The following is a 24369-nucleotide window of genomic DNA, read 5'->3' on the forward strand; positions in this document are numbered from 1 at the left end:
AATGCATCAATCCTGCATTGAGAAGTTAATGTTAATTAACTTTAAATTAAAAGTTAATTCTCCCCTCTTGGGAAGAACACTGATGTATATTGAAAGGTGTTTATGCAATGGAAAATTCCATTTAGCAAAACAGCAACATCCTTCTCTCATGAAGTAAGTGTAGGCATGCAGTTCTTTTGACCTTGCATGGGTTACCATCACTTGAAAATGCAATTCTTCATTTATAATTTAAAAACAAATATTAAGCATGTCTACTTTGTTTCTGAAAATGAATAGAATTTCTTATCTTGTGTTGAAATACTTTTGCCACTCAATATTTCATCAAATTCAGTGTCAATTTTTGATTGAAGACATTGTGAATAAAAAATCCACTCTGGTTTGGGATTCACAGCAGTATGAAATGTTAGTTCAACAGAGAAAATCCCAGTAAAATCAGTGAGAATTTTCCATGAGGAAGGTTAAAGTCATAGGTAAGCATACCTAGAGGAAGCAGCCTGTAAGAGAATACTTGTCCTGAGGAAATGAAAATTTACCAATGTTCAGGCTTACTTGGGTATTTTTTAAAAAGCTTTTACAGAAATTGGGTGAATTTTGGAGTACTGTACAGAAGAAATCCTATGTTGGATCTTTCTTAAGATTCCTGTGACTCGAGAAGAGGGGTTGGAATGGTGAGGTAACTGAAGATAAAGATTGCACAGGACAAGAAATTATGCCCAACTTTGCTCAATATTCACCTGAACAGGAAGAGAGGCAGTATGTAATATGGGTGATTGCATATCTTATCATTATTCTTTAGTCACAAGTTTTCAAGACTGTACTTCCCCAGACTTCATTATCTCAGTATCTTTAGCCATTGCTATTGCTTCATAAAAAGGTGTTTTTACTAAGCTGCCTTTCACTGGTGTTCTGGCTCTAAGCTGTTTCCTTAGGCATCACTTTTTCTGACTTGTTATTTAATGAAGGATCCTCACTTCTGAAATGAAGGAAAAACTATGAAAAGATTAAAGAGATGCATGGTTTATCTGTGGGTACATTTCCTTTTTACAAAGGAGTCCACATATGGGCTACCTTTTCAATTCTTGAATTCTAAGGGCACTACCATGTCCCTTTTAAGAGTTATTTCATATAACATTAACTTAAAAGCATAAGTAGATGATGAGTTTCCTGTCAGATGTGAAAAAAGCAAGGACCAGTATTGGGGACCACTGTGTTGCAGAAGGGATCACTCTAACTGACCCAGAGGGCTCATTCAGCTTCATTCATTTCTGACTTTGCTTAAACAAAAGGAAAAATGGAAGGCATTAAAAAAAAGAAATTTCTGTTCTGTGAGACATAGAGGTCCCGACTGATGTTGAAAACTGCCATGTTATATTCAATGTCTGAAAAAAAATAATCTGTTATTCTGGTCACAGTTGGAACTTTTTGGTAAGAGCTTTATGTTTATATTTTCTATTGAGGGTTTTTCCCTTTTTTTTTTTAAATTTTTATTCTTTTTTTAAATTTTTATTTTTAATGTTAAAGAGAGCCTAGGCATGTAAAAGAGAGTCAGACTGACTCCTGCCTTTGGGAATTTACCCTTTGGGTTGAGCAGAATGTCTGCTTCCCTGAATGTCAGGGCATGAGCTCAACTTGGAAAAATTTCTTGACTTGCTGTGGGAATCAGTAACCAGAAGGGTTTTTAGTTAATCAAAGTCACTTGATGTTCCTCTGTCCTTTGAGTGCCATCTGGTTTGGTTTTTCCAGACCAATAAGTCAGGAGTCCCTACAAACTCCTGCCATTGCCTGGGCAGTGCACCTTCCTTGTTGGGAGAAACTGGACTGTTCTAAATAGCATTTATATTATGGGTCTCAGCTCACAGTCTGCTTTACTGTGTTGCCTCCAGGAATTTTTTTGTTTTCCACAGTTTCCAGTGTTTCCTTCTGACTTTCTGGTTCTCAAGTTGCAGTCTTTGTGGGTAATTTGTTTTTATCTTTTCCTATCTATAAGCAGATTGTACTGAGATCAAAGCATGGTTAACTGGGGCCAGGATCAGGTCTAAATTGAAGACATAATTCACTCAGACAAGATTTCTGCCTTTTAGGCTCTCAGTTTGCACTCTCTTTCCCTTCTGTTTGACCAGCACATCTTTCAGGTTTTGCAGGTGCAGGTAGCCACATCTTTTGTGCCCTTCCAAAACAATGTGACCTCAGCAGAATGACAATTTGCCTTATGTCCAGCTCAGTTCTGCCATTTCAAATGTGCTGAAGGTCTTCTGGGCAAGGCTCAATACTAGTATTATGTCCACTTTGATAATTCTAGAATGACTAACTACAAGGCATCAAGATATTTTTCAAGTGCCTTTGTACCTTTGTGCTAATGTAACATTGCCACCTGCTTCAACTTTCTTCATACATTTTTTAGGACATGTATATGTGAGGTGCTCAGGAGAAGAGAAAAAGGCTTGCAGTTGAATCACAGACCAAAGAAACACGAATCTACTTTGGTCACTCACTTCTGCACTAATCCAGTTCACCTACAGGAGGGTTTTAAGCCAGTAGAGAAACTGAACAGAAAAAAATTCCACTGTCTGAGGGAAGTTACTATATCTCACCTGACACTGTTGAGGCTGCAACGTGCTCGATTCTTCTGGCCAGCAGCCCTCAAATTCAAGAGAGATGTGAGGAAGGGAATGGGGTCCAGCACAAAAGTGTAAATGTGTCTGGGACATGAGAGCTGGGGCTGAAGGAGCTGGCTTTGTTGACTCCCACCAAGACACAGCCAAGGAGTCATCTGGGATCTGCCCAGAACCACCTGCAGGGCACTCACAGACACGGCAGAGCCAAACTCCTCTGCAGGGCAGGTCAGGCAGCGATGCTGCAAATCCCAGTGTGGGAGATGCCATCTGCACAGCAGGAGCAGCTTCCTCAGGGAAGGTGGTGCAGCACTGGCACTGCTGCCTGGGGGTGCTGGAGCTCCATCAGAGCTCTGGAGGCTGGTGAGACACAGCCACAGCTGGGCTGAGCCCTGTGCTGGTGAGACCTGCTGCGAGTCAGAGGCTGCCCCAGATCACCTCTGGAAGTCACTTCCAGCCCACTTTGATTTCCTGATCCTGTAAATAAGAGGTTGATCATCTATAGATGTGGTTGTTAATACTGTGCTTCAATAGCAAAATCATTTGTGAAGACTTGATTAATGGCTCAATTAGCTCTGCACATAAATGTTCAGTGGTATTTAAACAGGAAGAATACTGCAAAATGTCTTTATCTTACTTGCAGGAGCTTATTTGTTATCTGCTACCATGGACATTTTTGTAGCTGCTTCTAAATCTTATTAAGTTTTAACTAATTAGAAGTCACTGCACATCCTGTGCTTTTATTATGAAGTTTCATATTTGTTCCTCACTTTCTTTTAATCTGTTGTCTTTGTAAGGGAAATTTATCTATTATATTTTGAAATATAGAGATTTCATACCCCAGCTCTGTTTTGGTAGCTGATTAACTTCCAGAATTCATTATTAAATTCAGGAAGCTGCTTCAAATTATCAGATTTATTACCACACTGCTTTTCATCTCATTAAATAATTTTAACTTTCATGAAATATTTAATAATAATTTTTCATAATGAATAAATATTGGTAAATTATTCTCAATTTACAGTGTTTTTGCTTCTTCTTGATTAGATGCATTTTCAACAAGAGTCCTAATTTCTCAATGGAATATATATACAATGATATAAACAACATTAATTTTGATATTCCAGTATTTTCCCTGTATACATCCATTGACTTTCCACTTTGAAATGTGACACCTTAAGACATAAAACACAGAAAAAAAGGAGAAATTAGTGTTTTTGTAAAGGGATTCAGAAGTTTCGTGTTTATTCCTATAAATCAAAGCATTGATCTGGCTTTTCTGAGGTTACCTTATACAGAAAGTGTCTTTGGTTTAAAAGGCTTGCTGTTTATATGGTATCATTTAGCAGGAAGAGCTCACTGAATTTAAGTTATAAGGGTTAATAGGGTTTTGAAGCGTGTGTTTATCCTAAACTTAGGCATAGTTTTGCCTTTGAAAGCTCTTAAGTGTTGCTTTTCTGCTGCAGCTTCTTCCAGCACGTGCTCTCACTTGAAAATTAGTTCTTTTGTTCTTATTTTTATTTTGTGATATATCAATACATAATTACATAATAATAATAACAATTATCATCATCATAATTCCTCTCTATTATGGGTAAGGCATATGTATTAAAAATGTAATTAATAGGCTGAGCCACAGCCATGAGCAAGTTGTGTGTTAAACTGAATGGTATAATTGTCTTTTATAGAGCTGCATAATATTTTCAGGGTACCTAACAGTAGTTAAATAGGTGTTCTTATATTTACATCAAGTTTGATGAAATTGGAGTCAATTTCCCTGCTTTCAAATTGCTCAGTCAAATGTTAGATGACAATTTGTATGCTTTTGGTTTTACAGTTGACTTTAATCACTATTTCATACTGACATGTTTTATTCATATTGTGTATACCTCAGTTTTTAATTTCAGCATTATAATAACTTGGAAGATTTTGAGAGAATTTCTTTCTTTAGAAGCATGAAACTGCATAACAGGTTGATAATATACTTGTATGCTCTAATTAGTTTTGACAAATCCTAATTAGAATAGACTCAAGAAAAAAGACACTCATGAAAGAGCTCATTACTGTTTTGTTAGTGCATTGAGGAACTGTGGAGAAGGGGATAAGGACTCTTACATGTCTGCAAACTGTCAAATGCTCTGCTCTGTGAATGACAGGAGAAGTGAAAAGCAGACTGGATGTCTGATTTAAGTAGTTCCAGGCAAATTTCTCATTCTGGTATCAGAGTGCTGCAGAAGGGGTTGTTTACTGCATGAGAAAGAGAACACTTGACTTGAATCCTATTTTCAGCAAGGCTGCTTTCCACTGAACTGGCAAAGTGAGATGGGACACTATTGCCATTGTCTTACCTTCCATCGTGTTTATATAATGTGGATGGCATCACATGACTCCAGATATTCATGGCACTACTAAAATGAAAAACACTGTAGCCTTGAACCTTGTTAATATCAACAAAAGAGAGGTGTCATAAAGCCAAAGTACCACATAGCTTGTCTGCCTCAGTCACCTTCCTGTGAGGACCTTATCCATCAGGCTCTATGTCCAAGCTTAAAACAAGCCCTGTGCTTTAACCCACACACCAGTACTAATGGAAACCCTGTAAGCATGACCACAGGACTGAAATGTGGGGTGTTTAACTGTTCCACAGGTTCCATCTATTTTAACAATTCTGTTTTTGTTTGTTTTTTTTTTCCTCTCCAGTTAATTTCTACTCTTTCCACCTCTGATCATCTTTCCTCTAAACCACCTGCTGTCCACTTAATTTCTCCAATTAATCAGAAAGTAGCGTGTGGTGCCATGGTTAACATGAATCAAGCCTCTTCGGTGGAAGATTCCTGTAACAACTGGCAGTCAGCAACTGGGTTTTCTAAGCAAGACTCATCTCTCTACTTTCAGTCTGCTTCCCATAGTTCACCTCCTTCAGTGTCTAAAATATCCTCTTGTGCATCCAAGAGTTGGCACTCCACTCCTCAGCTGTCTGATAACCTACAAACACCAAGTCCCCATAGCCCTGGCTGTGTTTGCAAAATGGGAGGATTCACCACATCCCCTGCTCCAGCAAGGAGTCCAAGTCGTTCCTCCAATCCTCCATGTTCAGCTGAAATCCAGGGATCTTTAGCTCAGTCTGTATCCCCCAGTCCTTCCAAAAGATTGAATGCTTTGTCTCCTCTCCCTCTACATATAATAACTCATTCATTATCTCCTAGCCCTAAGCCTTTGTCCCCACCCTCTCTTTACGGGTCCTCTTCGACCATATGTAGTATGAATGAGCCTTGCACACAAACATTATCCAGAGGAAGTTCAGCCAAGTCAGGAGTCAAATCCCCTCTGCCAACCAGACTGACTCTCTTAACTGCTATTTTGAGATCAGGCTCCTCTCAGAGGAGGCCACTTTCTCCTGCTTCTTGTCCCACATTTTCCCCTAGCTCCCTTAGTTCCTCAACACTTGGAATTGATCAGAAGTCTCCCCCAACCCCCAAGAAATCTGTTTCAAGCCCTCTTATAAGGCCAGATTCCCCCAGCAAGGAGGATTGGCTTTCAGGATGGGCTCAGCATCTACCTTTACCTTCGAAGCCTTATCCCACCCCTCGGGCAAGGTCCCTTTCTCCTAAAAATCCCCTTCCCATTAAGTTACTTTCTCCAGACTGCCGAAATTCTTTGTCATCCCCTGTCTCCTCCCATAGAAGATCAGTTGCCTCTCCAGATTTGCAGTCTCCACTGCCTCCTCCTCGTGGCCCAGCTGCCTCTTCCCTTGCAGAGCCCAGCTCTCCCTCTCCAGCAGGGCTGGGCTGCTCTGCCTCCAGGTCCCGGGCGCCTCAGCAGTCTCGGAGGGTGCGCACTTACTCGCCCATCTTCACTTGCCGCTCATTCCCTTTGCTTCCCTCTACCCCTGTTAGTGGTGCACTCTCTCCCCCCCTAGAAAAGCACTCTTCTCCTTCCCCAAGTCTTTTGCACTCACCTTCCAGATCTAAGCCAGATTCACCCCGAACATCTGTTCTGGAGACCAGTGCCTCCTCTCCTGCCCCTTCGAGCATCTCAAAGCAGTGGTCTCTCCCACAGCCTCACTCTGCCCCACTGGTTCCACAAACTGGAAATATTAATTCCCATCCACTGCCATTTAATTCTTCATTGGTGCAAGCAAACTTTAGGTCTCACTCCTCCCCTCCAAGACCTGAGAATTCTGCCACCTCATCAGTGCTAAAGTGCAGATCTCCCATCTCAGACAAGTCACCAGGCACACTGCCATCAAGACCCAGAGAGCTGACTTCACCACAGTCTTTTTCCCTGCCTCCTGACCATGAAAACATCAAACCCAAGGTACTCTTGGTGCATGCTTATTTTATAATAGTTCTTTGTCCCTGTAGTAAAAAATCACATCCATGTTGCAGAATACTAGTAAAATATATGGGACGTAGAAAAAATGTGGAAAACGAACAGGTTTTGTATCAATAATGAAGATAGTGAAAAATGAAATCCTACCCTTCAATTGTTAGCACTGTGTTCTGTATTATGGAGAAGATGATGTAGGAATCCTTTAGCATAAAAAAGAAGTTACTTCATTTTTGAGTAAGATGATTTACTACTAAAGATGGATTTGTGTCCAGTTGCTCTGATGTACATTCTGTACACATATTTGTGAAGCTTGCCTAAAATCCTGGGGTATCAAAAATCAACCATGAAACGTGTTCTGTTCACCCCATTCTAAAGTAAATCCATATGTGTTCCAGGGAAAGTAATAGAAGTGTGGTGATCTTAGGTGCAGGGCTGAGCAAGAAGCAGTTTAATCTAATTGATCTAATTGATGTGACCTAGGTGTTCCACTGATAAGTGATTTCCCAGGAGGCTTTCCTCACCCCAGCCACCCTGGGACTAGCCCAGAGCCAATAATGAGCTGTGACTGAGCAAAGACTGGCCAAGGGCCAGCAAGGGAAGATAAGCACAGTCTCCTGCTTCTTTTGTACTCCTCTGATCTTGGTGTGCTAGACAGAGGATGAGGGGAAAAGAAAAGCCAAGCTTCCTAAAGCCCAAACTACTGCAAATACAAAAGTCTCACACCTGGCAGATCAGCCATGCTCCTGCTGTTTGTCATCCACCCAAAGGCAGGAGAGCCATCACGGAGTGAGAATAAGCAGTGATGGCAATTGCTGCAGGAGGGCTTGGGAGCCAGTCACACCACAGATTTAAAGGGGAAAGGAAAGGAAAGGAAAGGAAAGGAAAGGAAAGGAAAGGAAAGGAAAGGAAAGGAAAGGAAAGGAAAGGAAAGGAAAGGAAAGGAAAGGAAAGGAAAGGAAAGGAAAGGAAAGGAAAGGAAAGGAAAGGAAAGGAAAGGAAAGGAAAGGAAAGGAAAGGAAAGGAAAGGAAAGGAAAGGAAAGGAAAGGAAAGGAAAGGAAAGGAAAGGAAAGGAAAGGAAAGGGGAAATCAAAAAACATGCAGCAAGTAGGTGAAAACAAGAGGAACTGCTATGCAAAAAAGAGGAATTAATTGCAGAAGGCACCAGAGCTGCAAGAGGCTTTCCAGCCTCTTTTGTCTTATCTTGGCACTCTGTGCCTCCCTTGTGCTGTGTTCCCTTCCCCTAACTCATATCTGAGCTCTGTTCATCACACAAAGTCTGTCATAGTTTATTGATTTATTTGCTCACAGCACCAAATTACAGCCTGATCTGCCAGATCAAGTTGTGTCAGATGTGCTCCTAACAGCTTGGCCATGGCAGGGTTGACTTTAAAATGTTAATTGGAAATGAGAAGTTAAAAAGCACGAAGTAGCAATTGTCATGAATGGCTCTTTAAAAATCCAAACAAGCCAAGAGGAACCATTGTGTTGTCACACCCTGTCAGTATTAGTTAATGAAACAAAAAGATATATGAAATTGTAGAAATTCCAAGAAAAAAGGCCCTGAGAGCAAACTGTGATGCATAACCAAGCCTGCAGATTGCACTGTAGTTGCAGTTCCTGCTAGCTGGTGCATGGAGCACTGTGAGGTCTCTGGCAGTAAGGAAATTCTCTGTTTGTGACACAGAGCTATTGCCTGGGTTTGTATTTGCAGAGGTTGTTATACTCCTTCTGTCTTTCCTACTGTGCCTTTTCCTACTAATTCTGCTTTATCATGCAATATGGTGGCACATTTGAAACTGCCCCACCATCCCATGGAGACTGGGAGAGTGTCCACCAGAACAACAGACTTGGACCATTAGTCTGGTCAAACTTTTCATCAGGTAGACAAAGCTGACTCAGCTGGAGATGAGGAAGACCTAAAATATCTAAATCTAATGCAGCTGGGTGTTCAGTGAAGGAAAGGTCTCTCATGGCTTTAAAATGTGAGTCTGAGACTTCATCTACTGTTAATAATACTGTGCATTCAACCCTCCTCCTGCTCTCACTTATTTCCATCCCTAGATTATGGGATAACTCAACGAACTTTGCTGATGTGTTAATGGTAGCAGGTTGTCCAGTGATATTCTAGCCTCAAATCTCAGTATATTTCCACAGAAAAAAAGAAGAGTTTTGAGGAGAGACAACTTTAATATCCTAATTAGCATTTAGGTCTCTTTAGTACTAATCAGCTCAACTTTATAACTAAACAAAATGCAGATTGCTTCCTCTGACGACTGTTGATGCATGACAAAATCTTTTCATGTATGAATGTGCTAAGTGAATGTTGAGGGAAAAAGACAAATCTAAAAGTGCTTGCCTTTGGTGTGTACAATTTGGCATGTGTAATATTTCAACCTTAATGTTGCTTCAACAGTCCTTGCAGCAACGTGAAGACAAATTAAACCAACATCTATTAAATCAGAATTTGGACATGCACTGATTAAAGCAAATCAAAGGATAACCTATTCATTGGTTTAACTGTTTGTATGTGTACATATAAGCGTGTGCTTTTCCTTGGTTTATATTTGTTAATGATTTAAAAATTGGAATGTTTTTGCAAAGGGAATATAAACAAATCCACAGATCAGTGTGAAGAGTCAACTTTGGGTGACCACAGGAAATAAAAGCCCTCTCCCTAGACTTTGTAGATACTTTGATGGTGTCCTCATGGACCTAATATAGAAAAATGGAGAGTGAGACAGGGTAGGGACAGATAAATTCTGTAGGAACAGTCATTAGAATAACAGCTTCTAGCTTTCTGGTTTGAACAAACTTTGTAGTGGTTTCATTCTTCCATATTATTTGATTTTTCCTACTTGAATGTAGCTCAGAAATGCATATAGGTCTACCCAAAACAGTTAGGGACCAAACTGACTTCAACAACATGGAGCTCAGCACAGCTGCAAAACCTGCCATAAAGCAGGACAGATTTCTCATGAGGAGCTTTGTGCCACCATGCTTGGTCACTGATTTTGAGCCTTTATAGCACATCTAGCACATTTTGCAGTGACAAGTGGGTTCTTAGGTGATCATTTGAACAAAAAATCTGGGACATTTCCCCCCAAACTCCCCAGGCTGACATTTGCCCAAGCTCTGATGTTGGAATTGGTTTGCTTTTGGCTGTACCATGGCCAGCAGACCTGACTGTCCATGACTGTTTAAAGTTTCTGCTAGATTCCCATGAAGCAGAATATTAAATGTATTTAGACATTGAAAAATTAATTTTAAAAAACAGGAAATATTGTATAAAGAAACATATTCATATAGATGAGAAACTGAATTAAAAACTTTCCATCATCTCAGACCTGCAAAAATAGCACTTTGCTCACAGGTTCTACAGTATTTGGGAGTCATGAAACACAAGAAAGCAGTATAGAGACTTTTACATTTTAGCAGTCTGTTATGTCTTTGTTCAGTGCAACTAACCTCAATGTGATCTTAGTTCTCTTTTCATATAGGATGCACATTTCATCATATGTAAAATCCTATTTGCTAGTGAAAATAGTGAAAATTTTTCACATGTTCAATTATACAATTTTAGTTGGATAGCAATTATAATTAAACAAGGATGCATTTTGTGAATATGCCTATTTTAATATTTGGAATTTGGTCTTCTATCTCAGTGATCAATATTTTATTTTAGTTTAAGATAAACATAACTTTAGTTTTGCATATAGTTTTTGTATATGCATAAATATATCCATGGAGCTATGCAGTGTTGCTGTCTAAGTGTTCAAAGCATAGGATTCAACTCACATGACTTTTGATATTTGAAGGTTACATATCCAAGCACAATTTAGGTGATTCTATAACAGCTAGTGGAAGGAATATGGTGTATGTAGAAGATGATTGTATTTTACCTTTCTGTTTGCCTACTTTGGGATGAGATTAATTCTGTAGAAATGCCTATGATTATAAAAAGCATTAGTGTTGACTGAAGAAAATGAATGGTAGACATTCAAGTTAGAATCACTAAATCTCATGGGAATTATATCCCATGCTCTAAAGCTTCTCCCACTAAAAAACAGAAAAAAGTTCAGTTCCAGCATTTGCATTCATCTGCTTTTTAATCTGTTCATTCAATATGATTGCTGTGATTACTGACTTCTTGAATGACTCATTCTCCAGTTTCTGACTCAGTGAAGTCAAAAGCAAACAATATTTGTATAGAAAGAATTAGAAGGTTGTGCCCTACACTATTTCAAGACAGGTGTGTAGACAAATTTCTTACCTGAGTTAAAATTTTGCCCACGCTCCTGTCATCAAGACCTTAGTAGATATAAAGAAAATAAAAAGTAAACAAAAGAATGAATCAAAGTGCAGCATGCTGATTTAGACTGTTACCACATAATCACCAGTATTTTCTGATGCAGGTAATGGTACATTAAAAAACCCAACTTGATTGACAAATAACTTAATTTCTGGCTGTCACAGAAATAATCAATCACTAACTTAAAAGTCTATTGTTGTGCGAATTTATGACTTTTTTGTCCGATTGTTGCCTAAAAGAGAACAATGTATCAAATCATAATATAATATAATATAATATAATATAATATAATATAATATAATATAATATAATATAATATAATATAATATAATATAATATAATATAATATAATATAATATAATATAATATAATATAATATAATATAATATAATATATATAATATAATATAATATAATATAATATAATATAATATAATATAATATAATATAATATAATATAATAGTAATTCTAGCAGTCATGTGATTAAGAATCCTACCTCTTGAACTCCTATAAGTATAGAAGAATCTCATCAATCTTTTAAGAATTTCTGAACTCAGCCTCTATATTTGCAAAGAAAATGTAAAAAAAATATTTGTAAAGATTTAAAAATAACTGGGCAAACTAAGATAGTCTAAAATATAAATTATTTGAAAATAATAATTTTTAAAGTTGATCTTAGAATTTTCATACCCAAACTCATACATTTTGTATGGTTTAGATTGTCATTCTGTTAGTTTTGTCAAAGTATGAAAGTTCTTATACTTACTTTGTTTGGGTGGTAGAGTTATTTATTCAGGAGATGAAAAGCTGCATGAAAATTTTAATGATCTAGCCACTCAAACCAGCAATTCAGCATTTAAGGATCATAATCAGTCTCATGAGAGCCAATCACAGAAATCCCTCTGATTTCATGGTTCAGGATCACACCACTCAGCAACAGTTGTGGAGGTGGATGTACTGACAGAAGTAGCTGTGCATTTTCACATTAAATCACAAGAAAACTTGGAAAAATTCCCCTGCTATTCACTTAAGGATGCTAGTCAGCAGAAAGTGGTTAAACTTACTTTGGAAGCCATAAGGTAGAGGGAATTTGCTTTGTCCTACTTCATCCCTAAGAACAAAACGTGTACATTTCCTGACTTTAAAACCTTAATAGAAACACTAGATTTATTTTAAGAAATAGTTTTTCTAGGAAATAGAAATTAGCATTGTTTTATTGCAACATGTCTGCAAGAGGATTGTAATTGTCTTTCATTGTGTTGTACCTTTCCCCTCTCTTCCCTCTCTCTCTTCTACCCTGTTTTACTTCTCTTCCTGCTTTCTGGTTTACCCTTTTAGCAGTACAAGATCAAGACAAGCTACAAGGCATTTGCAGCAATCCCTACAAACACATTGCTTATGGAACAGAAGGTTAGTGTTTGCTCAGAGACATGGGCATTGCATTGTATATTTGAGACCATCCAACTTTGGGTACAAGTTCTGACATTTCTGTTGGGGGGATACTGCAGAATGTAAATTCTGGGAACTTAACTACTCAGGATTATAATTCCGACCGTTTTTCAGGGTCAACCACTTTCACTGAAGATCAAAGATTTCACTAATCTCAATTTCTGAAAATCAATTTATCATAAAAAACAGAAAAATATCCAGTGAACTAAAGGAACGGCCTTTTATGGCAACATCTCAAAATCTGTTTTGTTATTGGAAGGTGTCTGAAGCACTGCTGTTCTGGGACCTGACAATCAGTAGATCTTGGTCAGTTAATGATTATTGGACAGCTGTGCTTATGCTCATAAATTTAACATGCCAAAATATGCATTTTTGACCAGCTGTCTTGTTAAACTGTGAGAACCATCGTGGCCATAGTTCTGACCTCTGTTAACTTCCATTCTTCCTGAACACTGTATGAGCTAGCCAGTGGGTCGTTCCCAGTATGTAGTTTGTGGTAACAATCATTTTTTGTAGGACAGGCAGATAGATTCAAACCCCAGACTTCAGTGCTCTGATTTACTACCAAAGTCACAGTCAACAAAGGCTGGGCTCTACAGTCTTATTTAGACACTTCAGCTTGGAAAGTCAATTGCAAATTTAAACTTTGCATGAAGGTATCTTGCTTTCTCAAAATATCCATGGATATTTATTTTTAAAATATTTTCCCCAAATTTTTTCTGCTCAAAAGAATAGCTAAGTTTAACAAAAATTTACTCTGATGATCAATGAGCTAAGTGTCTTGCATGTTTAAAGACACACTTAATCATGCTAACATCCAGTTTGTAGCTTTATCAGGGAAAGCTTTCTGTTCAAGACCTAGTTGAGGAGCTTAGCCTCTGATTAATTTTTTTAAACATTCCTGACTACACATGTAAATATTTATTCACATATACAGCTGATTTCATTGATAGTTTACAAAGCCTACATTTATTAGATAGGGTGAACTTGACTGTGTACAAAATTTGAAGGTGATAATTTTTTCATTGAAATATTGCTGTTTGTGATCTAATTATTATTAGTTAAGTGCTATAAATCAGATTCTTTTTCAGAAAAAAAGAGACATTCCTTTCATTTCCAATATTCTTTTAATCATGAACGATTTTTTAATCCTTTGCATAAAACCTGATCCTTCCCTTGCCTAAACCTTGAAGCACTAATGAAGGTTGTGTTTGCTTTGGTTTGCAATGTGGTGCAATAGAAATGGCTCTGTAAAGGAGAATAGCTGATGCAGGAGATTCCACACCCTACAGAATGTATTTTGGGAGGGTTTTGTTTGAGGAGAAAGCCTGTTAGTGGGTGAAAGAATTTGGTGGACTCCTGCAGTAGCACTTGATGGTTGACTTCACCTGAAAGGCACTGTTTGTGCCCTCTGCAACCCTGGCCAGGTAGGTGACTGAGCAGGGTACTCACGCTAAGATCACACTCCTGGTGTGAGCTAGTGTGTTATGTCAGCTGTCTGATGGCACTTTTTCATAGGAAAATGGATTTCCTTTGATGGTACTGCTGGTGCTCTCTGGGGCATTGACTCACGACCTGCATGTTACTTATCCCCTGAACATGAAACTGATTTGTGTGATCTAACACCAGCATCTGCAGAAAAAGTAATGACCCAAAGGATATCTGTGTTTAGACAGACTTTTGGTTATCCACTGATTTACTGAAAATCATAGCCTTGGTGTATCCTTCAGTAGTGAAAGTTGTCATGTAGTACTAATAAGAAATCAATTCTCTGCTGTAGGATTTGCTTTCGGAAGAGACTCTTGGCTAAGTAACTTTCTAAGTGTATGTTTCAACATTGCCTGTGTATATGCTTTCTCCTACCTTGGGAATTCTAGATAACAATGTCCTATTGATCTGCAGCAGCAGATAATTCTAGTGCTCCTAAACTAGTCCTGTTGTGTTAGCTGGTAAGAGTTCAGATTATGACTCCTACAAGAAAGCATGGAGTAGTCACATGGTACACAGGCCCCATTGTACCAAGCCTTAATATCCAGGTATTCTCCTTAAAAGTATTGGGTGGGGAACTCATGATACATTCTAGCTCAAAGACAGTAATTATATTGTTCCCATTTTATGCATTGTGCTTTATACACAGCATTAAAAAGAGTGAGATCTAGGACAATAAGATTTTAACTGTGTAAGTGATGTTTTATTAACATGAAAATCATGATTATATGATTAGAAATACAACATAATTTTAGATATATATTTTAGCCTAAAGTGCCAAAAAAGTGTTTTGCTATGTAATTAAATTAAAAATGTACATTGTCAGAAGTCAATTTTTTCCTGCTGTGTAAGTAATTATATTACTTAATTTAAGTGGTCATGAGAAATAAAATGAGTCAGAATTATGTTGTGGGTGATCTTAGTAACAAATCATCTGCAGTACTAATTAGGTCCCACGACAGAAAACTGCCACTCATGTGCCATGTAAGGTGCAATGATTTGTCTGCCTCTAAATTTTCTCTGGGTGTCTAAGTTTCTCTCTCAAGTTTTTTACTTTGTGTAGATGCTTTAATTTAAACCAGCATTTTCAAACTTCTGCTTATGAAACCATTAGGCTGTCATCACCTCAATGTTTTTTCTAGAACATGTTCTTCTTATCCTCCAGTACTCTTGCTCAGAGAGTTCTTCAAGTATGTGCCCATTAGTAGACAAGAAAAAGCTGCTTGTCTATATATGTGTATACTTTGAGAAACCCAGAAGTTGCTTAACCTTATTGAATCTCCTGACTGGCAAACTTCCCAGCTGTTTGAGTTTGTATGACCCTGATGTTTCTCACATCACCTGTTCTCTGCTCAGAAAAATCACTATCCAGGATGTGCCTTGGAAGATTGGGCTGTAACTTCCTTCAGAGCCAGAAGAACAAAACTTGTTTTTAAGGGACTTGCCCTCAGCATGGTCAGGCTCTGTCAGGGAGCAGCAAGAAGGGGTTGCTCTGCAGAGAGCTGAGATGGCAGCAAGGATGGCAGGACACTGTCCTCACCAGCAAGGGCACAGCTCCTCAGTGCCTGAGCAAGGATGGCAGAAATGCTGATAATGAGCTGATGATAACCAGGGTCAGTCAGCAGTGCCATCACAGCCACACAAATCCAGAGCTTTGAGGCAGGTCCAAGGCTGCAGTACTGAACCCTTCAGCCTAGTGGATGATAAGGTCCACTGGCCAGAAGAGGAAGCTGAACATGTTTAATCTAGGCATAAGGGAAAAATTTGACAGAAAACATTAATTAACTGTTAGAAAAATTGCTGGAGACTGAAATAGGCTTTTTATGACAAAAATTGAAAAATCAAGACAGGACAATTTTCTGGGTCCTCATATTCCAGATAGTCCTGGGGTTTAAAGATGCCATACTAGGTGAGCACTGTCATTTCTTCTGGCCTTATTAACAGAGACAGTGAGTCACCCTTCTGCACTCACTCATTGTTGTGTAGATTCTACAGTTATATGGATGTCTACAATTATATGGATGTTGTCACAGTCTAATTCAAAATTCCTTCTGAATTGGGCAATATTTAAAAAGCAGTGTGTCTGTTATTTAGAGATTGTATTTATCAAATATCTACTACAATATCTTTCAGTCAAAATGGATAGATGAAGAGTTTATTTCCAGGAGCTACAGAAAGATTAATAACTTTAAATACCTCGTGTTAAGAAAGAAAGACAATAATTTGTGCAGTTGGAGAGTGACAAAGAACCTTGTTTGTCTGTAATAACAGCCAAATGTGCCAATGTGGGAGCAGCCTATGAACTCCTTCTTTCTTTCAAGGGCCTTGAAAATAGTCTCTGAAAACAAGTCAAATTTAATCTTCAGGTGTATATAAAATTTCAGAAGTAACCCAAAACCTGTTGTAGGCTTTGGATTTACAAACAAAAAAAAAATCTTCTCTTAACAATTCAGTTGTCTTTGGTCTACAGCAAGGTTTGTGCAGGGGAATATGGGTTTGCTGTACTTGTCCAGCTACACATGCCCTGTACATACTGACTGGGGTGAATTTCCCTTATCTGAGCATCATTTTGGTGGAAAGGAAACTTGGGCATACAGACTTGGTGCTGCAAATATTCTGCTCAGACTTCCCTCAGCCTGAACTGGGATGAAGTGTGGCAACATGTTAGAACCCAGGATGATGGAATGTGCCATGAGACAAACCTGCTCACAGCTGAGGCTTATTCCACACTTACCAAGTCTTCTGAAAAACATTAGGTATGACTGGCTATGGATGGAAGAGGTGCAAAGGTTGTCTGCATGAAGAAGTAAAAAGAGGGTGTGCTGGGTTTTGGGCTAGGGTTTTTTTGTTTGTTTGTTTGTTTTGTTTTGTTTTGTTTTTAAATGAAAAGGAAGAAATAGGAAGAAGGAGGAAATATGGCAGCATTCAGCTACATCGAAGACATGTAATTGGACAATTAACCCCAATGTGTAAATGGACCAAAACTTATTAAAAGTGTGAAAATGTGTGACCCATTGCCCATCTTGGGTGGAGCCTGAGCCAGGGTGTATCCTTTGAAGGCCTTTTAATAAATACCTACTTTATTCCTTTAACACTGTCTAGCCTCTGTTCCAGGTAGCCTCTCAAGGTGTCAGGTTTTGGTGACAGCAAGGCATCTAGAAAACCCTTAGTTATTTTATTATCAGAAATCCATTGCTATAGGAACTGATCAAGGCACATGCAGATATAGGTTGCTCCTTGAAATCATACAGCAGGAACCTGGAAGCCAATTTTTCTCATTCTCAGATGATTGACCTAACTGCAGGACAACTGTTATTATCAGGCATGTCAGAACTTTCCTGACTTGGAAAGCATTTCTGACAACACTTTGTTGAGAATATTTTGATAAAAATAGATTTTTATTTTCCTCAAATACTTCTGGCATGCACTTGCATCCAGATTAGGTGTTCATATCAAAGTGTTTCACAAGACTGGAGACAAATTCCTCATGGTAAGAAAGAAAGGCAATAATTTGTGCAGTTGTAGGACTAAAAAATAGGCCTGGTTTGTCTATGATAATAGTCAAGTGGGCTAATGTAGGAGCAGCCTATGAACTCACTCATTTTTCATGGGTCTTGCAGTTTTCAGTATTAATTATTTAATAGGAAAGAAAATAGTCAGTATAATTTCAGTAAAATTTTCAGTATAATCCCCCAGGATATTCAAGAAAGGATTTAATGGTATGTGAAGTTCCATTATACAGTGGGATTTTTTTGCATGTGCTGAGGGCTTAGTAAAAAATAATGATGGGAAAAATACGCTCAGTCTGGGGTATGCACAATAGAGTGAGAAGAAAGCTATGCCAGATCTAGGTCACAAAATTCGTTTTTTCTCTTTCTAATGATGTGGTCTATTGGTGGATGAAATGATGTTCTATATTTCCTATATGTTGCCTGGACCTTTCAGACTTCTAACAAAATACTGGGGATTGTGTTTGGATCATTTACCAGTATCCTTTCAGTTCTGATACTGTTTTTGCAACCAAAAAGGAAGAAAGAGGAGGGAAGGATTGTAGTCATCAGTGATGTCAGTGGCATGAATACATCAAACACCCAAATTTGCCCTTTTCAAAGAAAATATAGGTTCAGCAACTAGTTATTTAATTTAAATTGAATTTTTCATTATCTAAATTAGAATTTTATTTTAAATTATGGTACCACTATTGTTTCATATATAATCAAAAATTTGAATGTCTAAATAAGTATGTTCCACTTTTCATATTGTTAGACCATCAGCATAGGAAGTGAATCTTGAATACTGTTGATAGTGCTAATCAGCAGTATGTAGATAGAAATTAATCATGACATTTTTGCAAGACAACACCAGTAATTTTGAAAAAAAGTAGATGTACATTTTTATATCATTTTTTTTCTGTGTGGAAGTGTGAAAATAAAAAGAAGACATGCTGTAAAAAAAAAATTGAGATGTGTTTTGAAAAGCTAACAACAGATTAAACAGAACCATTTATCTTTCTAGAGGTGATAGAGACAGTTATAAAAAGTATAGTTTCCTGTTTCTAATCTTTCTATGGAGAACCCAGCTGTTCAAATAAAAAAAAATTAAAAATAGGAAAAAAGAAAAAAAAGAAAAAAAAGAAGAATTAAAGATGTGAAAGAGTGAATGAAATTAGACTAGTTGCCTTGAAGAGTAAAATTTTCTTTTCACAAAGTTACAGAAAGGGAGAACACTGCGTCTTTTTCTAGGGTGGCTCCTGCATGATGGTTCTATCTTAGACCTTGGTGCTGTGCTCACCTGAATTCCTTAGTCACTGAAGGCTCCATAATGGAAAGATATTTGGGAACTCAATTTCTGAAACTGACAGATTCTTAAATTAGCCAGTCTTGGTTCTGAACAGAGACTTTTGGATGTAGCTGTAATTCCTCTGGAAAGATTCCCTCAAATCTTAAGGGTGGTTGTTTCTTTCCCTTCACCTTGTTCACCCACTATTCTGGTGAAATGAATATGAAACAGAAACATGTAAGTTTTTTCTTAACGATCCCTTCATTATGTTTATCATCTTACCATCCTCTTGGGGGTTTTGAGAAGCTTAGATATTTCCTCATTCCAAACCCATGCTTGATTAGAAGTTTTCCTTTTTCCTGACTCACATTCAAAGTCATCATCCCTCTACATCAGACTGCTTTGTCAATCCTGACCCTAGCGGGTACTGAAATGACTCTTTTACTTAACTTTATTGCTTATTGAACCAGGGGCACTGGATGTGAGTGCAGTGCTGAGCTCTCTTTGGCTTACATTAATTTATGGATATCAAAGTTAGTTGCTTTTCCTTTTTACCTTTTGAACTACAACTACTCTAAGGGCAACACATTTGTGAAGAGATAAAGGAAAAAAATATTTGGAAAGCAACTACTTTTCATTTTATTAGAAGACATGATGTTCCATACATGAGCTTTTGTGCAAGATCATTTGTGGATGGCATTATAATAATATTAAAAGTAAATTGTCATTAACTTTTTGCTTAGGTGTACACAGATGTATGCTGCCAGTAGCTGGACAAGGAAAGAAATCAAATTTACTTAGCAAAGTAAAACTCAGAAATAAATATGCTTTTTTTCTCTTTTATTTTTTAAAGATCATGACGTTTCCATCACAGGTTCACATATGTCACTTGTATTTGGCAGCCCTCATACCCATCTCAGTGGGACAAGTCCACTCATGCAGAATTCACATGCCTGAAAACAGGCTTTACTGGAATGCTCTTTTTTTCTCTGAAACTTAAAAAAAAAAAAAAAAAAAAAAAAAAAAAAAAAAAAAAAAAAAAAAAGAAATAACAAAATGAAACCTTACAAACCTCCACAGACCCTGCAGTTCCCTTCCCTGTAGTCCAGCTTCAGCAGACACATCAGCAGGCTTCCAGAGTAACTTCTGGTCTCAGCACGGTGTCTATTTGAAAATCACTTCAAAGCAAAAATGGGTGATGGCAGGGAGAACGAGCTTCACAGATGCTGGATGAAGATGAAAAGGGAATTGAACAGTGGATTTTGGCTTTTGAGGGTGTTTTGTGACCCTTACAAAGTGAAGGGATCGGCAAACTGATCTCCACTGTTTTCAAACCTGCTCCAAGTTCTGCTATAGGAAAGTGAGCAGTACAGCCAAACACAAGAAGCTTTCATTTTGTTTTGGAGAGATTGCATACCTGCTTAATATGAGATCAGAAACAGAGTATGGAACAGATTTTGTTCATAGTTTCTGATTTCAGGCTAAAACCCAAGAATGACAAACACTGTTTTTGTTGCAAGGTGAAATCACCATCCTCTTTAAACAGGAGACACTTTTTACAGAAAACGTCTACTGAAGGAAAAGAAAGGGGTCCTGTGTGTTTGGGTCCCTGCCTTGTCTCACAGGGGGTGGCTCTCTGTTGGCACACAGCAGGCAGCCCCCAGAACCTCGGGGGCACACTCACTGTGCCACATTTCCTGGGGAGGAGGGGACATGGTTGAAGAAGACAGTTCAAACTGGCAGTTTCTGGTTTTACAGAAGTGGAGATGATTCACCCTGCTTGAATACTCTCTTCTCTGTAAACCCATATCTACATTCTGAATCAGGTTTTGGTAACCTAAAGAAGATCACTAGGCCTGTAATTATCCCCCCCATCTTTTCATGGTGAAAGGGCCACCTTTGGAAACAGATATTCAGAAAAAGCATATGTTTGCTTGGTTTTCAGAATTTTCAACTCAGTATCACACCAATACCTCTTGATTTGCAGGCATTAGAAGAGCCGACCAAGCCTGCTAGTGTGACTGAAGGCACTGCTTTGGACACTCATTCAGAGGTAGTGATGTTATTTATCTTTCAGATCTATATTTGAAAGCAAAAATCAGTTTAACTGAGTGATCCATCCTTCCTTTTCAGATGTGCTCCCCTACCCAGATCAGACAACAAACAGAAGAGCTGTGTGCTGTCATTGATCAAGTCCTGCAGGACCCCTTGACTATGGTAACCCATCAGTATGTGAAATGAACTTATTCTTTTCCTTTTCTTTTGCCTCTTGTCATTAATATGTCCATTCTCTGTTGAAAATGATTTTCCAGCGCCGGTGTGAGTCTTCTCCAAGTTTTCTGCAGATGAGCACGGAGTCAGATGTTGGCAAGGTAGGTGAACAATCCCACATCCACAGTAAGGGCTCTTTTCAAGTAATTATAAAGGCAGGCAAAATCAGCAGGCATTAGAGACTGCTGCAACAGTAAAACCAATGGCAACTCAGAGCTGCAGCTGAGAAATGCAACATCAAAAGTGTTTGGTGGTTAAAATAGCATGGAAAGACAGGACTGTAGCCCTGGAGTCAGTGCAGTCTTTGCTGCAGGAGGCATTTCTGAAGTCAGGAGGAGATATATTGTGAGAGAAAGAGTGTATTAAGGCTTTAGAGGCGAAAAATCTCTCATGCTTTGCCTGCCATATGGGAGGGTCTTTGGCCTTCTCCCAGACCTCATCCCATCCATGTGTCCTTACTGCAAAGTTACCAATGTATCTAGCTTTGATGGCTGGAAGAATCTTTCAAAACACAACTTCAGAACTCGTTTTTTTTTCCAAGTTCATTATTTATTTTCAAATAATGGGAGTATTAAATTAATAGTTAGACTTGCTCTGAAGTTCTGATTTAATTTTAAGTCTCACCATTCCCAGAAAGGGGATGTCTGCAACATCTCTTTCTCCTGGATATATAAGAAATAGGTAGTGAGAGGCAGGGTTAATTTTCTATTTCTAGACTTCTGACTTCATTAAGTTATACTGATGTGCCTTCTGGGTTCAGATGGATGGCTAACCAAGGGAAGAAGGTCTTGTATTCAATTGGATCCAGGTAAATTTCAGTTACTCATCGTAGCTATAGGAAAGTGAAAATGGCAGAAATCCAACTAAAAATGGGAGGAAAGGAATTTCTGGCAGATGAACACATCAAAAAGTTAATCCATTCAAAATATCCTGCTGAATGTCCAGTCTACCATGCGAGAATAGGGCACAGGTCCAGCATTTCTCAGTGGCTATATTGAATATGCAATTCAAATTTAATTTCCGTTTTGGAAAGTGCTTCTGTCAATCACCATGCAATGGTGAATTGGACTCCTAGAGGCTGAAAGAAATGTGATAGCAGGAGAAGGATGGGCAGACAATGTTTTTGAGTGTGTTTTCCAATGCTGAAGAGTCTGGAGTGGTTAGAATGCTGCTGCCAAGCTGAGTTAGAGTATCTGAAAACCCCTTCCCTGGGCAATTGAGAATGGAAGGCATATTTTAGCAGTCATGAAATCAAATAAAGAGGGGGAAAAGGTGAGCTTTACAGGATATGGCATAGGGACCAAGCTAAAAGTGGTGAGGGTCTCAGAATGAGGTCAAAAAGTGCTTCACAGAGGGAAAAAGAAGCTCATAGATATGGAAGAAAAAAGAGAGCTGATAAGTAAATGCTTTAGAATTGTTATGGATTAGTCAAATGAAAGCAAGTTCTTGCAAATGAAAGCATAGAGAGATAATTATTTTGTATTTTGTGAGCAAATGCAACTTCAATTTCATGGGGCAATGATACCTATGGGTATCTAATAAGAAGAATTTTTTAATGAAAGTTCTCATATTAAATGCCATCCTCAATAGAGTAGGATCAATGTTTTTGAGCAGTAAAATTAAGTAGTATTTTCTTCAATAAATATACAAGCAAGACTTAAATATGCCTTAGTCTCATGCATGGTGTGAATCTTTCTGGAAAACTTAAGTTTCCCTGAATTTGAGCAATGAATAAATTCTCAGAGTGTTGAAAATCTCTTAGAGTTACTGTTCAGAGTAACTCAACATATTGATTATATATTTATTTGTTTTTTTACAAGATGTCAGCAACACTGCAGAGAGCAGCTGGGCGTGAAACCAGATATGTAAGTACTTTTACAATTGCTTTATATTTTGCATGCAGAAATGCTTACTTTGTCTGCTCCTAAACAATCCTGGGTGAGTCTGAACAAGCACCTACATGTGATACCAGATGTTGACTAGCAGAGACAAGCACATAAATTACAGGCTGTAATGTAGTGCCATGGAGTCCTGGCATTTGAGATTTGAGGTGTCTTCCCACTGCAGTAAATGCAGCCTGCACTGTAGGGGACTTGCACTGGTAGAAGTCCTGTAGTTCTTATCCTGCAGAATCTGGGGTTGATCCAAGCTTTTCTTTCCAAGATACAGAGCTGGCTGAAAACCCACAATTTAGATGAATTAAAGCTGTTCTGTCACATACAAACACATTCCAACATATGATGATAATATCTATATTGAGTCATTTGTTCAATTATTGAAACATTAAACCCAATTAACATTTTAATTCTCTCTAGCATACACAGTTACTACAGGTTCCACATTTTACTTGCAACTCATTTAGTCATGTGGTGAGAAATCTCAGCTTACTATTCATCATCCAGCATTTCTATTGAGCCTCAAATCAAAGCTGTGCTGGCAAAACAACAGAGGTCTCCCAGTTTTATGCCAGCACAATGCTTGACTGATCAATTCAATTTTGCTTCCTGAATGTGGCAGTATGCATATTTTATTGCATACTGTGATTTTTACTTGACAGATTGTGTTGGCTCATACTAATTAGGAAGAATATCAGAGGAGAGCTTTTTAATGAAATAAAAGAATGTACTTCAGAGGTAGCCTTTGAGAACAGAGTGTATTTAATAACACTCCAGTGCAAATCTCCAACTCCCAAAGCTGGAATATGGACATATATCATAAATTCAGGCATCCAGCTTAGAGAAGCCTAAGGACAGATGGAAAATCACCCTCACAAACACTTTATTTTCTATTTCCATGAGAACTTTCTCGATGAATGAAACAAATCTATATTTAAAAATATGTTTGGGAATAACACAGAGGTTTATTAGAAGGCTAATCTTTCCTATAAATTGAAGTTTTTGTGTGTCAGGGACAGACTGGAGTCCCCAGGCTGGGCTGTGGTGCCTGAACTTGGTGGGTCCAGGCTCTCCTGTACTCTGCCATTGATCTACTCTGCAGCAGAGTCTCCTGAGGGATATACCAGGTGTCTGTAACAGCACAGGTGCATCACAGCTCTTTCCTCCTCTCTTGCTCTCCTTCCTTAGTAGGCTTTAAAAGCTATTTCTGCCCCAGTTAATAATCCAGGTGAT

At 38.2% G+C, this 24369-nt stretch overlaps 1 protein-coding gene across 3 annotated transcripts in view; it reads left to right on the top strand.

Moving 5' to 3' along the window:
- Positions 1-24369, top strand: part of MLIP (muscular LMNA interacting protein) — a 100594-nt gene that overhangs the window by 45915 nt on the left and 30310 nt on the right. For 2 of the 3 annotated variants that reach the window (XM_056486446.1, XM_056486445.1), the window contains exons 4-9: positions 5313-6929; positions 12593-12664; positions 20958-21023; positions 21104-21187; positions 21283-21342; positions 23062-23106. In XM_056486446.1, coding sequence (XP_056342421.1) covers positions 5313-6929; positions 12593-12664; positions 20958-21023; positions 21104-21187; positions 21283-21342; positions 23062-23106 — 1944 coding nt within the window. The remainder of the gene's footprint in view (positions 1-5312; positions 6930-12592; positions 12665-20957; positions 21024-21103; positions 21188-21282; positions 21343-23061; positions 23107-24369) is intronic. The other variant, XM_056486447.1, reaches the window with a different exon arrangement.

This window comes from Oenanthe melanoleuca, chromosome 3, assembly GCF_029582105.1.
Source record: "Oenanthe melanoleuca isolate GR-GAL-2019-014 chromosome 3, OMel1.0, whole genome shotgun sequence".
Taxonomy (NCBI): domain Eukaryota; kingdom Metazoa; phylum Chordata; class Aves; order Passeriformes; family Muscicapidae; genus Oenanthe; species Oenanthe melanoleuca.